The sequence below is a fragment of the Chanodichthys erythropterus genome, chromosome 10 (genome assembly GCF_024489055.1).
Source record: "Chanodichthys erythropterus isolate Z2021 chromosome 10, ASM2448905v1, whole genome shotgun sequence".
Classification (NCBI taxonomy): Eukaryota; Metazoa; Chordata; class Actinopteri; order Cypriniformes; family Xenocyprididae; genus Chanodichthys; species Chanodichthys erythropterus.
The window spans coordinates 905,823-920,619 of NC_090230.1; the positions used below are offsets into that span (position 1 = coordinate 905,823).

The window sequence follows — 14,797 nt, forward strand, 5'->3', positions numbered from 1 at the left end:
TAAGAGACAAGTATACAGTTTATATCAAGTTTAGGCTTACAACCAGTTGCCAGTTGCATAAACTACTTAGACTACTCTTAAAAGTTAGATTTTTTTCCTTCAAGACTGGCCCTAACTTTCTAAAGTCAGTTACATAAAAAGGTAGATCAACTAATTTGAATTAGAAAAGTAAGACTGATGACCTCTTATCTATCTGCTAGTTGGTCAAACTAATTCTTAAGACACAGTCTTAATGTCACAGAACAAAAGGCAGCAGACAGGTAAGTAGAAATATAAACAGAGTTTATTTCACAGATGGTATTGAACAACAGGATCTGGATGTAGCAAAAGTGAGTCAAGTAGTTTGAGTGAATCGGATTAAGACTTGTTGATGAGTTGATGAGTAACTTGGATCTCTATTGCAGGTGATACATGGACAGGCTGGAAAGGAACACAGAGGGCATGGAACAGATGATAGAGGATGGATGAAGAGAGACTGGATACACAGAGTTAGGTAAGTCCACAGGTGAGTATCAGGTAAGGAGTCTGTTCCTGTGTGTAAGACGAGACCAGACAACTGACTGCAGGTGGTGAAGGCTTATATGTGGTGAATGATGAGGAGATGCAGGTGTGGTGAATCAGTATTCCGGGGAGAGTGAATGAGTGGGCAGATCTAGTGATGATGGGCTGATTGGTGTCTGTGATGGCAGTACCCCCTCCTCCATGGGCGGCTCCTGATGTCCGGAATATGCGACGACAGGGCCTACCTTGACCTCTAGGTGCTTGGCGATTGGGATGATCAGAGTGGAATTGGGTGTGGAGTGATGGATCCAGAACATCATCTTGAACAACCCAGGATCGTTCCTCAGGGCCATAACCTTCCATGTCAATGAGTTATTGTAGTTGACTGCCCAGTCACCGTGAGTCGAGGATGGAGTGGACCCGGTAGATGACCTCCTCGTCAGTCAGTTCGGGAGGAGGAGGTACCTCATCACCATCAGATCCTGTGAGGGGAGAAGACAAGGGTTCAATGTGAGGTTTTAACAAAGCTCCGATGGTTCACCGGACCAGGGGAACAGAGGAGGTTGGTAGCCGAGCATACACTGGAAAGGTGTGAGCCCGGTGGTGGATTGCCTGAGGGAATTCTGGGTGCCCAGGTGAGGAATCGGCTCCAGCTGTCTTGGTTCTGGTGGCAGTAGGACCGCAGGTACCTCCTGATTTCTTGGATCTTTCACTCAGTCTGGCCATTGGTTTGAGGATGATAGCCTGAAGAAAGGCTGACAGTCACTCCGAGTAGTTAGCAGAACACCTGGGAGATGAACTGGGGACCTGGTCGGATACGATGTCCTCTGGTAGACCGAAGTGGCAAAACGCATGCTGGAAGAGAGCTTCAGCGGTCTCGAAGGCAGTGGGTAGGCCCCTCAGAGGAATGAGCTTACGGCTTTGGAAAAGCGATCCACTATGACGAACACAAAGGTATTTTGATCTAAAGGAGGTAGGTCGGTCATAAAGTCTATGCCCAGATGAGGTCGATGTGGGACAGGAAGTGGAACCAGCTTTCCTTCAGGGAGGGGTGTTGGTGAAGGCGCAGACTGAGCAGCTCTTGACAAATTGGGAGATATCCTGGATCATGGAGGGCCACCAGTAACGATGACATAGGAGCGAGAGAGTATGATTACTACCTGGGTGTCTAGAGCCCAGAGAGGAATGAGCTAAGTCCATGAGGGGCTGACAAAGGGCTGATGGAACATAGAAAAGCCCCTCAGGACTTCCTGGCGGAGCAAGTTCAGAGTGGGTAGCTTGAGTGATCTGGTCATCAATGGACACTGAATGGGACTGATTATCATGGCTGGGGGGAGAATTGGCTCTAGAGAGTCTGGTTCTGGGTCGGGCTGATGAAGTCGAGACAAAGCATCTGCTCTCCCATTCCTTTTGCCAGGATGATAGGTGACTGTAAAGTCTAACCTAGTGAAGAAGAGGGCCCATCTGGCTTGACGTGGGTTAAGGTGTTTGGCTTCTTGCAGATATTCCAGGTTTCGATGATCCGTGATGACTTCGCAACGAAACTTTGTTCCCTTCAGCCAATGTCTCCATTCTTCTAGCACTACCTTGATGGCTAGGAGCTCACAATTGCTGAGGTCGTAATTCTGCTCCACCAAGGATAGCTTCTTGGAGAAGAAGGCACACGGATGGAGGCGTGGAGGATCCCCCTGCCGCTGTGAGAGCACCGCTCCGATCCTGGTGGTGGATGCATCTACCTCGATGTTGAATGGGAGATCTGAATCGGGATGAACCAGGATCAGAGCAGACTGAAAGGCTTCCTTCAGATGGTGGAAAGCTTTGATGGCTAAAAGGGTCCAGGACAGAGACTTGGGCTAGACCTTGAGAAGTGAATTGAGGGGTGAGCTGAGCAAGCTGTATGTGTGGATGAATCTTCTATAGAAGTTTGCAAATCCCAGTTCCTTGACACTGCTGGGTTGGGGCCAGTTCTGAATAGTTTCCACCTTCCTCTGGTCCATCTCGATGCCGTGATGGTCGATGATATACCCCAGAAAGTGCACAAGGTGGTGTGGAACTTGCATTTCTCTTGCTTTAGGTAAAGGTGGTGTTCTCTCAGCTTGGTGATGCTTGCTTTGGTGGTGCCTGCTTTACTTGATGATGATGCTCGGCCAGATTCTGAGAATAGATGAGGATGTCATTGATATACACTATGATGAATCTTTGGAGAAACTCCCAGAACACTTCATTCATGTGAAAAGAGCTGACAAACACAGCTGCTTCAGCTACTGATCTGAAGCAAGCGGTTTGACAGGCATGCAGGAAGTATGGCAAGGGGATGCAGCGTCTTGTTCCCCTCTCAGGAAACCATGGTTACATGTGGCAACACTTTGGGGAAAGAATACCCGCGTCGCCATACTGACAAAATGCCTGTCCTGATATGAAGCAAAATGGCACAAACTTAGGACATAACCGGTAGATCCAAACTATAAATTCTAATGAAGGTGTATGGGGAAGACCAACCCGCTGCATCACAAATATCTCGGAGGGAGCCCCCGACCATAATGCACAGGATGATGCCATACTTCGAGTAGAATGGGCCTTAAAAGGTAGAGGTGAAGGCAAACCGCGCACCTCATATGCCTTTGATATGGCCTCTACAATCCACCTGCTAATAGTAGTCTTCCTGACATAACACTGGAGGGCTTTGACTGGACAGAGTAATTGTAGCCTCTCGCGTTCAGCCAACGAAGGAGGAGGATGAAAGGCCTGGAGGACTGTGGTCCTGGCCATGTTGGTGGGTACCTTAGGTACATACCCTGGTCTAGGGTGCAGAATAGCTTTGACGCCACCAGGGGCAAACTCCAAGCATGATGGAGCCACAGAAAGAGCTTGTAAGTCCCCAACTCTTTTGAGGGACGTAATAACCAACAAAAACGTCAGCTTCAATGTGATGAATTTGTCAGATGCTGTGTCCAAAGGCTCAAAGGGTGCCAAAGATAACCCTTCTAAAACAATAGTCAGGTCCCAGGAGGGAATTCTGACTTGAGCCGTAGGCCTCATCCTCAAAACTTCACAGAGGAAACGGGTTATTAGATGGTGTCTCCCTAAGGATGTACCATCTAAAGGTGCATGGAAGGCAGATATAGCCGCCACATACACCTTCAGGGTAGATGGTGTAAGACCAGCCGAAAAGCGGTCCTGGAGAAATTACAGCACTGAAGCCACCGGGCAGTCAACTGAGTCAATTTGACTTCTCCTACACCATATAGAAATCACTCTCCACTTGAGAGTGTATAGTTTCCTCATGGAGGGAGCTCTAGAGTTAAGTATGGTCTCTACCACCTCAGCAGAGAGACCTTCATTTATGAGCTGGTCCCCCTCAGGGGCCAGATCCAGAGTTTCCACATCTCCAGTCAGGAAATCTCTCCTGGCGGAATCTCCCATGGGAGACCGTTGAGGAGAGCTATTATGTCCAAGAACCACACCGGGCCGGCCAACATGGGGCTACCAACAGCAATCTGACCCCATCCTGCCGAACTCTCTCTAGAACTCCCGGGAGCAGAGCGATCGGGGGAAATGCATACAGTCGCAGCCTTGGCCATGGCTGTACCATAGCATCTAGAAGGGCTGGATGAGCAAGGGAGAACCACAGAGGACAGTGCGAGTTCTCTTGGTTTGCAAAGAGATCCACTTGCGCCTGTCCAAACTTTCTCCAAATGAGCTGCACCGTCTCGGGGTGCAGTCTCCAGTCCCCGGGCCTCAGCCCCTGCCTCGATAGGACATCTGCCCCCACATTCAGATGTCCCGGGATATACATTGCCCTCAGAGAGAGTCATTTTCCAAAGGAGGATCTGATGCACCAGTTTGCACAAGGGGCGTGACCTCAGACCCCCCTGATGATTTATATAGGCAACCACTGCCATATTGTCTGTTCTGACTAGGACATGGCTGCCTCTGAGGTCTGGGAGAAAATGCCACAAGGCTAGCCAAATGGCTAACATCTCCTGGCAATGTATGTGCCATGAAAGATGCTTTTCGCTCCACAGACCTTGGGTAGAGCGGCCTTCCATGTGTCGACAGGACGCCCCCAACACAGGGCCCTGGGACAGGAACCAGTGTTTCTTCCATATGACCAAAGAACGAAGGCATCTGCAAATTACTTTGATTGTACGGAATGGGTTGCCATTCGGGGAAACCCTCTGGTCCTGAGCCACCACTGTAGGGGTTTCATGTACAGCAGGCCAAAAGGTATCACATTGGACGCTGCTGCCATGAGCCTTAACAGTCTCTGAAACTGTTTTACAGTGATGAGTTGGCCTAGCTTGATTCTGGAAACCATTGCCAGAACCGACTCGATACGTGCAGGCGACAACTGTGCACGCATCGTAACCGAGTCCCATATCACTCCTAGATAAGCTGTCTTCTGGACGGGAGTTAGCATGCTCTTCTTCGCATTCAGCCCCAGCCCCAGGCATTTCATATGGTCGAGCACAACATCTCGATGTTGTGCCACCAATTCTTGAGATTGAGCTAATACCAGCCAGTCGTCTATATAGTACTCGAATTCCCTGAAGTCTGAGGGGTAGGCAGTCAGCCTTCTCAAAGGCAGAATGTGCATGCTCTGCTCCCATGCAATAACACAAAACTGTACTCAGATGGGATCTGCACCTTACTCTCAGTCTCAGGACTTTCGACGGAGGTTGAGCAGAGGAACATCAGGTTGGACCGGACTGGATGGATTTTGAGAGTGAAGGACTGAAGACTTGATAACAGGAGTTAAACAGTTCAGAAGACTCCACTTCAGGATCTCCCCCGTGTTCCAGTTTATTTGGGGTTGGTGTTGTGACATCCAAGGGCGGGATGATGTCAGTGGTGGAACCTTCCAGCACCATGAACGAGATCATTTCCAGATGTAGGCAGCCGAGTGGAGCGTCAAGGTGGGGGAGAAGTGACTGATGCGACCATGACCCGGCGGCTTTCCTTGGATGGTGTGAATGGTTAATTCTTGGGAGCAACGTTTCCTCCTGACATTGAGTTTCTGGAGTAGTTGGTGAGAGATTAAGTTCCCCACTGAGCTGGAGTCGATACAGAAACACAGATCTGTAGTTAGAACATGTACGGTAGTTCTAGTTAATGGAGCGATTTTGGGAGGAAGTTGAATAGTACTCAACGCTGGGTGTGGTGGTCGAACGGGAGAGTTGGTAAGGATATGACCTTCTCCCCACAATATAAGCACAGCTGACTGAGTATCCTCCGCATGAGAGAGATGATAAGAGTCCACTTGCATCAGTTCTGGTACTGGAAGGGCGACAGATGGAACAGAGGATGGAGGATGTGCAACAATTAAGGGCAGTGAGCAAGCGGACAGGCACTGAGAAACACGAATAGTCTTTTGAGGGAAGTTCTCTAACCCCATTGAGTCGTCATAGATTACCATGATTTGGTGAACGTCATTGTTGAGCCCTCGTCGAAATGCTGTGATTAGTGCAGTCTCATTCCAACCACTTGAAGCAGCCAGGGTGCGGAACTGGAGAGCATAAGTGCTGACAGATAGGTTTACTTGACATAAGTTAAACAGTTGATCGTGCACAGAGAGCTTGGATGCAGCCTGACCAAAAACTTCCTTAAAATGGCAGATAAATTCTGTTAATGATGTGGTTACCTGGGTGTTGGAATTCCACAGGGATTGTGCCAATTGAAGCGCTCTTCCTGAGAGCAGGGAGATAACAAATGCCACTCAAGCTCTGTCGTTAAAGAATTGGTGAGACTGCATCTCAATCCTCCACCTCACCGGTGAATGTCACTGGTCGGGCCATGGGACTGGCAGAGGCCGCAGGCGAAGCAGCGGCTGTTGACGATGTGAGTGATTGACAAACTGCTTGGACTATGTCTGCGAATGGATCGGCAGAATGATCTCCTCTAGTGTTCGTTGAATTCTGCATCTCTCACAGAACAGAAGGCAGCAGACAGGTAAGTAGAAATATAAAAAGAGTTTATTTCACAGATGGTCTTGAACAACAAGATCTGGATGTAGCAAAGGTGAGTCAAGCAGTTCGAGTGAATCAGATGAAGATTTCACTTGGATCTCTATTGCAGTTGATACAAGGACAGGCTGGACAGGAACACAGAGGGCATGGAACAGATGACAAAAGATTGATGACAAGAAACTGGATACACAGAGTCAGGTAAGTCCACAGGTGAATATCAGGTAAGGAGTCTGTTCGTGTGTGTACGACGAGACCAGACAACGGAGTGCAGGTGGTGAAGGTGAATGATGAGAAGGTGCTGGTGTGGTGAATCAGTATTCCCCTCTGATTTTAGGGATAAGTTATGGGTAGGGTTAGGTTAAGGGGTATGGATAGGGTTAGGTCTAAATTTTCAGAAAGGAATGTTGTTCCAGGATCAACAAAATATGTTGATCCAGGAACATGTCTTATTTGGCAAAATCATGGTGACCGTATTATGTTGTTGATCAATTTGACCCAAACCATTTTTATCGAAAATACTGGTAAACCTATGATTTTTTCTTGATATTGTGTGACTTTTTTCATTTAGGATCATGAACATGCATGGAAAATTTTGACACCACTATGTATGGTGTAATGTGAGAACAAATTTTTCTGGGCAATTTTAAATTGCTTATTTCAAAAATATATATAGTATATTGAATGACCTTTATGGAGAGTCATTCATTGTAATGTAATTTTCAAAGTAATTCTGCATTATACTGAAGAAACTAGGGATGCACCAATACCAGTATCAGGCCCAATACTGTGCACATACTTGTAATCATTAAAATGCTCTGACATTAAAAACCTGTACAACTTCATGTCTGTACAGTGTGTCCAGAGAAACACTGACAACAGAGACAACAGAGCAAACAGAGGGCATAATAGAGATAAAAAGATGGATGTCTATGAAGTAAATGTATCTAATTAATGGAATGTTAAACAAATTAAATACAAACCCGATTCCAAAAAAGTTGGGACACTGTACAAATTGTGAATAAAAAAGGAATGCAATAATTTACAAATCTCATGAACTTCTATTTTATCACAATAGAATATAGATAACATATCAAATGTTGAAAGTGAGACATTTTGAAATGTCATGCCAAATATTGGCTCATTTTGGATTTCATGAGAGCTACACATTCCAAAAAAGTTGGGACAGGTAGCAATAAGAGGCCGGAAAAGTTAAATGTACAGCTGGAGGACCAATTTTCAACTTATTAGGTCAATTGGCTACATGATTGGGTATAAAAAGAGTCTCTCAGAGTGGCAGTGTCTCTCAGAAGTCAAGATGGGCAGAGGATCACCAATTCCCCCAATGCTGTGGCGAAAAATAGTGGAGCAATATCAGAAAGGAGTTTCTCAGAGAAAAATTGCAAAGAGATTGAAGTTATCATCATCTACAGTGCATAATATCATCCAAAGATTCAGAGAATCTGGAACAATCTCTGCGCGTAAGGGTCAAGGCCAGAAAACGATACTGGATGCCCGTGATCTTCGGGCCCTTAGACAACACTGCATCACATTACTTTACTGCATTACTTCCAGAAAACATTGTCCGTGAACACAATCCACCGTGCCATTCGCTGTTGCCGGCTAAAACTCTATAGGTTAAAAAATAAGCCATATCTAAACATGATCCAGAAGCGCAGGTGTTTTCTCTGGGCCAAGGCTCATTTAAAATGGACTGTGGCAAAGTGAAAAACTGTTCTGTGGTCAGACGAATCAAAATTTGAAGTTCTTTTTGGAAAACTGGGACGCTATTTCATCCGGACTAAAGAGGACAAGGACAACCCACGTTGTTATCAGTGCTCAGTTCAGAAGCCTGCATCTCTGATGGTATGCGGTTGCATGGGCAGCTTACACATCTGGAAAGGCACCATCAATGCTGAAAGGTATATCCAAGTTCTAGAACAACATATGCAACATATCATGGCTGCGTAGAAGAAGGATCCGGGTACTGAAATGGCCAGCCTGCAGTCCAGATCTTTCACCCATAGAAAACATTTGGGGCATCATAAAGAGGAAGATGCGTCAAAGAAGACCTAAGACTGTTGAGCAGCTAGAAGCCTGTATTAGACAAGAATGAGACAACATTCCTATTCCTAAACTTGAGCAACTTGTCTCCTTAGTCCCCAGACGTTTGCAGACTGTTGTAAAAAGAAGAGGGGATGCCACACAGTGGTAAACATGGTCTTGTCCCAACTTTTTTGAGATGTGTTGATGCCATGAAGTTTAAAATCAACTTATTTTTACCTTAAAATGATACATTTTCTCAGTTTAAACATTTGATATGTCATCTATGTTGTATTCTGAATAAAATATTGAAATTTGAAACTTTCAAATCATTGCATTCTGTTTTTATTCACAATTTGTACAGTGTCCCAACTTTTTTGGAATCGGGGTTGTATTTACATCTATATAGCTGCTGCAGACTAACAAGCTTGTTGAGCGCTTCCCTTTTTCACAGATATCGCTGGAAGTTTGTTGGAAACTTGGTTGGATATGTCAATAGCAAAGAATGTAAAACAAGGCACACATTTTCATCATGGCTATCTCAATATAAACTTTTAAAAAAGACTAAGACACTGCACACAGATGCATTTCGGCCTTACTTTATTCAAATTGTACCTGAAAAGCACTATTTCATTTGTATGTTTGTTCTGTTGTATTTATTTGTGCTATTTATAATTTGATTATTTGTTCATATTTTATTACTGACTGTTTACTTGCCTTTAATAATGTTTTAAATTTAAATTAGTTAGGCTAGTAGTTTTTGCTGTAGCAGCAAAACTGAAATAGAGAATTGTTATACCTGGAGAAGCTCAAAATATGCGCTGTTCTATTAAAGGATTAGTTCACTTTCAAATGAAAATTACTCCAAGCTTTACTCACCCTCAAGCCATCCTAGGTGTATATAACTTTCTTCTTTCCGACGAAGACATTCGAAGAAATATTAATAAGCATCCTGATGCATCTGAGCTTTATAATGGCACTATGCATTACTAAACGAGTATGAGCTAAAGAAAGTCATAAACATATGCCATACAGCTCTGGAGGGTTAATAAAGGCCTTCTGAAGCGAGTGATATGTTTGTGAAAAAAAAAAAAAAAAAAAAAAATGACATATTTAACAAGTTATAAGTAATTATGGAGTAAATATCAAAAAACGGAACTGGCATCGCATCAGTCCCCTAAGTTGAATAGGGAAGGCGTAGGACGTACAGCGTAAGCTTTTTGAAGAATACAGAAGGCGGTCTACTCGTTTGGTAATGCATACTGCCATTATAAAGCTGGATGGGTCAGGATATTTATTTATATTTCCACGATTGTATTCATCAGAAACAAGAAAGTCATATACACCTAGGATGACTTGAGGGTGAGTAAAGCTTGGGGTAATTTTCATTTGAAAGTTAACTTATCCTTTTAATGAAAGATAAAATGTGATAGAGCAATAGAATGAACAGTGAAAGTAAAAGAAGCTTGAACAATACAGTTTAACAGGCATAATTAAGCTTGAAAATAACTGAAGGAAATATATATTTGCTAAAAAAATGAATCCAACTAATATGTTTCATATTTTTCATATTAGGTTTCTCTACCTAATATATTTAAAAATTACAAATGCAATGTAAATACAAGTATTGGCAAGCACCAAAAATGAAAGTATAGGTATCAGGCTGGTTCTGGAAAATGTGGTATTGGTGCATCTCTAGAAGAAATTAAGAAATAAATTCATACGGAATTTATTTCTTAGATGCTGGACGGATCCTTCACCAGGCCATGTGCTGATGAGTTTGTACATGCATAAAAATGCTTGCCACATCAGATTGCTCCTCTGAGATAAAGCTGATCATATCTTCAATTTTGATCCGAGATGGATTTTCCAACCAGATCCAATCTCAAGGTCCAAACCCAACCCTGGAAACTATCCACCAGCCCCTAAGCCATATTTGACCGAACTATTATATCTCTGTTTTATTCTGTGCAAAATAAATATATCTGAAAATTACTTCAGAAACGATTTACTTTGTCGAGTAATGGATCCAAGCAGCCAAACATATGGGAAGGATGATAATAGTGCCATACAAATCAGATAAATCATATCAAAACCAAACAAGCTCCTTTGCATAATATACCTCCACATAGTCCTCTTTGATTCCTTAAATCAAAAATAAGCTTTCTCAGTACTCAAACTTCATAAATTTCTAATTTATTTAAATGCTTTAAAAGTATTTTTCATTGTTAGTTCATGTTAATGAATGTAGTTAATAAATGGAACCTTACTGTAAAGTGTAGCTGAGTAAATTAATTCGCCATTTCATGATGATCAAGTCTGTAATAGTTCTTAATGTCCCTTTCAATAATGTATGTACAGTGGCTATTTGCACTAAGTGAAAATAGCAAATTTTCTTAGCAATAGATGGTTTTTACACTAAGTGCAAATAGCTGTAGATGCCATTTAAGTGAAAATAGCGATATATTCTATTTACACTAGTAGCAGTAATTTGCAATAAGTGCAAATAGTTATTAGATGCTATTTATACTTATGGGATACTATTTGCACCTCAGTACCCATACTTTATTATTAAACGCTTGTTAGCCACTTTATTTCCACTTTTCAAATGTTTTCTTCATTTTTCTTGAAAATTACTGTTTTAGAATATAATCCTTTGAAATAGTGCATGTCATCAGCTATGTCTATTTGACTTCATCCTTATTACTTTCATTATCCAAAACAAATAAAGAGTTTTCCATCAGAAAACAATGTTTTGCTGATAGAGTTTTTTTACCTCGTACAGAAAAGAAATGCTTGCTGGGAGTGGTGAAGCCTCTTGTGCCCTGACTGTTGACCGCACTTACTCGAAACTGGTACCACCTGTGGGGCCGGATGTCCTTCAACACGGAGCGGTCCTCCATGGTCTGCGAGAAGGGTCAGAGAGTCTTTAATTAAGACAAATTCACTCCCGATGCAGGATGGATGAGATCCATCACTGCTGTATGCTGATAAGAGTCACAGTAATGACAGCTTGATCCAGTGCAGGGAGATCTCTCTATAGAGGCCTGTTGAAAAGCACAGCTCAAACATTCCCTATCCATTACATCACAGATCCCACCGGGAGCTCAGGAAATGCACAATGAGCTGCCTGTTTCTTTCAATGTGTCTTAATCTCCTGAGAAGACCAGTGATGTTCAGAACTACTTTAGAGCTCTCATTTAAGTGTGGGCACTAAAAAACCCATTGTGTGATTTTTACACACACATTCTGAATTATTTTCAATTCAATGTCAATGTACAGCATCTCTGGTATGTTGTGTAGAAAATTATTTTGACTTTTCCTCAGTTTAAAAAGTGAAAAATGTTTACCTCTGTGAAAAAGAAATACATTTTAGCATACTTTGAACCATTAAAACATCCTGCTAGTTTCATAGTTTAAAATGTCCTCCTCATTATAAACAAAGCATTTATTTAATCAAGCTCAAAAAACATCTCGGGGGATCTGTGATGTCATATGGGCAAATAAATTTGCATATGGCTCCCTCCAGAGCAAGACATCAATGAATAGTTATACATCACCACACTACAGGCCCCGTTATAATCACTGACTTTGTCTACACTGGGTACAGTATGCAGATGTGCATTTAGTTTGATCAACAAGACACATGGAAAGGTGAAAGAACATTCACTTTGATGCATCCAGTTTAAACAACTTGTTTGTGTCTCTGTAAAGACATCAGAAGGATTCCAGTATCGGAAACAAGTGGATGGTTTATTGTAATGCCATCCTGGATCATGTCGTGAATTTCGTGAATTTCTGTTCAGGTGAAGTGTTTACAGTTTACATGTGCTTTAGTATGTTAAAGCTGCAGTCCACAACTTTTTTGTGTTAAACACTTACAAAAATTATATAATGAGAATATACAACATGAATCCATTTTCCAAACCGTGTTTTTGACTTGTCCTGAATCATTATGGTACACTTATAATACGTGTTTATATTTGGACTATTTCAGACCGGACTGGTAGGACTCGCCGCAGAGTATCACAGTAACTGTGTGACTCGCCATAGACATAAAGGCAGAAAAGTAGCTCCGCCTACAATGTTCGCCCGCAAGACGCGTGCAGTTCTGTTTATTAACCGCTAGAGGGCCAAAAATCGCGGACAGCAGCTTTAATCAACACATCAAAATAATTGTACTTCTTCAAAGCACGACAAACAATTATTAAAACAATAATTTAAAATCAATTTTAAAGTACAATGTTTAATTTTACATTATTACAAAGTGCATTTGTTGTAAGTATACTTAAGTATTTTAAGTGTACTTAAGTATTTTGTACTTAAGTACTTGTACTTAAGAATCATAGTCACGAAAGCGTCTCTCTTTAAGTACACTTAAGTGGCCTAAGTACACTTAAGGTCTTTGCTAATACATTGTAATAGTAGTGTGAGAGATGTGCAGACTAATTGAATCTCTTGCTGTCATGTGTCATGTGTCTAGCTCTACAGCACAGTAAATTATAAACACTCTCTAAATGCTCTAAACATCACAGACCAATTGCTAATGAACAATATCATATAAAATAGTTCTACCTAAGTATACACAAATCAGCGAATGTATGAATGTTCATTAACTTTATTTCATATCTGTGAATGGAGAATGGCACAGCATGGAGGTTTCTGTTCAGTTGGTCATGTTCAACGTCATATTGAGTGAACTGACGAATTGGGAATCTCGGCAGAGAGACCAATGTACTTTGAGTGTAACTAAATGAGCCAATGCACATTAGCGTGCGATTTTTGCATTTCACTGCCATGCCCTGCAGCATGGGCATAAATAGGCAGCAGGTGCAATGTATAATTCAGCTTTACAGTTCAGAGCTGAGCGATTTAAAATTAAAAAGAGACAGTTCTTCAGGGAGGAAGCCTCTTTGTTCAGTGTTGGTGTGATGGTGCTGAGCCTTCAGAGAGAGAGAGTGCGTCTTCAATGAGAGTGTGTGCACTCTCCTTCTAGTGGGGGACCTAGCATTTCATTCGGGGTTTCCAGCTGAGGATCAGATGTCAATTGCTGTGCTCATGCTGAATCAGACTCAGAGTTGACAGCCATGCTTTCCCAGGTTGCTGCATGCTCAGTCTCGTTCTGAGCTTTCGTGGCTCGTGTCTGTGGGCACATCACCCCTGAGATGGGCGATCCGGAAATGGGTGGGGCTGCTCTTCCCCCGGAGGAGGGCCGGGTGGAGAATCATTTGTTTAATTTTGTTTGACCTGCTGCAATATCTGCATGTCATGACCCCATAGGAGGTAAGTCGGTATGGAAGCATGACCCGGTCATCAGGTTCCTCAGGGTGGCGAGAAGGTCAAATCCTCCCTGCCCTCTCTCCATAACCTCTTGGGATTTGGCTCTGGTGCTTAGAGCACTTCAGAATGTCCCATTCGAGCTTTTGCAGTCGGCAGAGCTAAACATTCTATCTATGAAAACTTTGCTCCTGGTTCTACTGGCCTCCATCAAGAGGGTAGGGGACCTGCAGGCATTTTTGGTCTATGAATCATGCCCAGAGTTAGGGCCAGTACCCAAGTGATCTTGAGACCTCGGCCCAGCTATGTGCCCAAGGTTCCCACTGCTCCCTTCAGGGACCAGGTGGTAGAGGTCTACAAAGAGTACCGAGACCCAAGGACCCGAGACCCAAGGACCCGGGACGGGTTCAGGTCTATATTTTAAATGGTCAGCCGGGTCCTATTTTTATAATAATATTATGAATGAACCGTCTTGTTATAAAGTTTTTGTCAGACTTGGCTCAGAAAGCACAAAAATTATTGCAAATAAGTAATGCTAACGTCAGCGGCAGTGTCATTGAACAAGCAAACGTTATTATAGTTTAAAAGGGCAGTCAAAGTTATTTTATTGTATGAGTTGACTCTAGATTCAACAAAATGCAAAACTGCAAAGTTGCATTTGTCATCATGACAGCAAGTGGATTTAAAAGCTGGAATAATGAGTGGATTAAGCAATTAAATCAGCAAGAGAGGAATAACATGGATGAAACTTTCTTGGCAAGGAAGGTTGTGCATCACAGTCAGGTACAAGGGAGAAGGCTACTTACATTGGGTAAGACAAAATATTTTATTTTCACAACTTGTTAATTGACTAATTAATAGCAATTTGCTGTGGAATAGACCTATGTGCCGATCGGGTCCAGTCAGGTCTGTCTTCCTGGGTTCGGGTCCAGCTTTCAAATAATAGACGGGTCCGCGTTGGTTCCGGGTAGAACATTTATGGCATTTCTCGGTTCTGCATGGGTCCGGGTCCA

At 42.9% G+C, this 14,797-nt stretch overlaps 1 protein-coding gene across 3 annotated transcripts in view; it reads right to left on the bottom strand.

Annotated features, from left to right (window-relative positions):
• Positions 1 to 14,797, bottom strand: part of anos1b (anosmin 1b) — a 131,786-nt gene that overhangs the window by 33,616 nt on the left and 83,373 nt on the right. For all 3 annotated transcript variants that reach the window (XR_010896243.1, XM_067398476.1, XM_067398475.1), the window contains one exon: positions 11,284 to 11,413. Coding sequence is in view for 2 of the 3 variants with exons in the window: in XM_067398476.1 (XP_067254577.1) it covers positions 11,284 to 11,413 (130 nt within the window). In the remaining variant the exon portion in view is untranslated. The remainder of the gene's footprint in view (positions 1 to 11,283; positions 11,414 to 14,797) is intronic.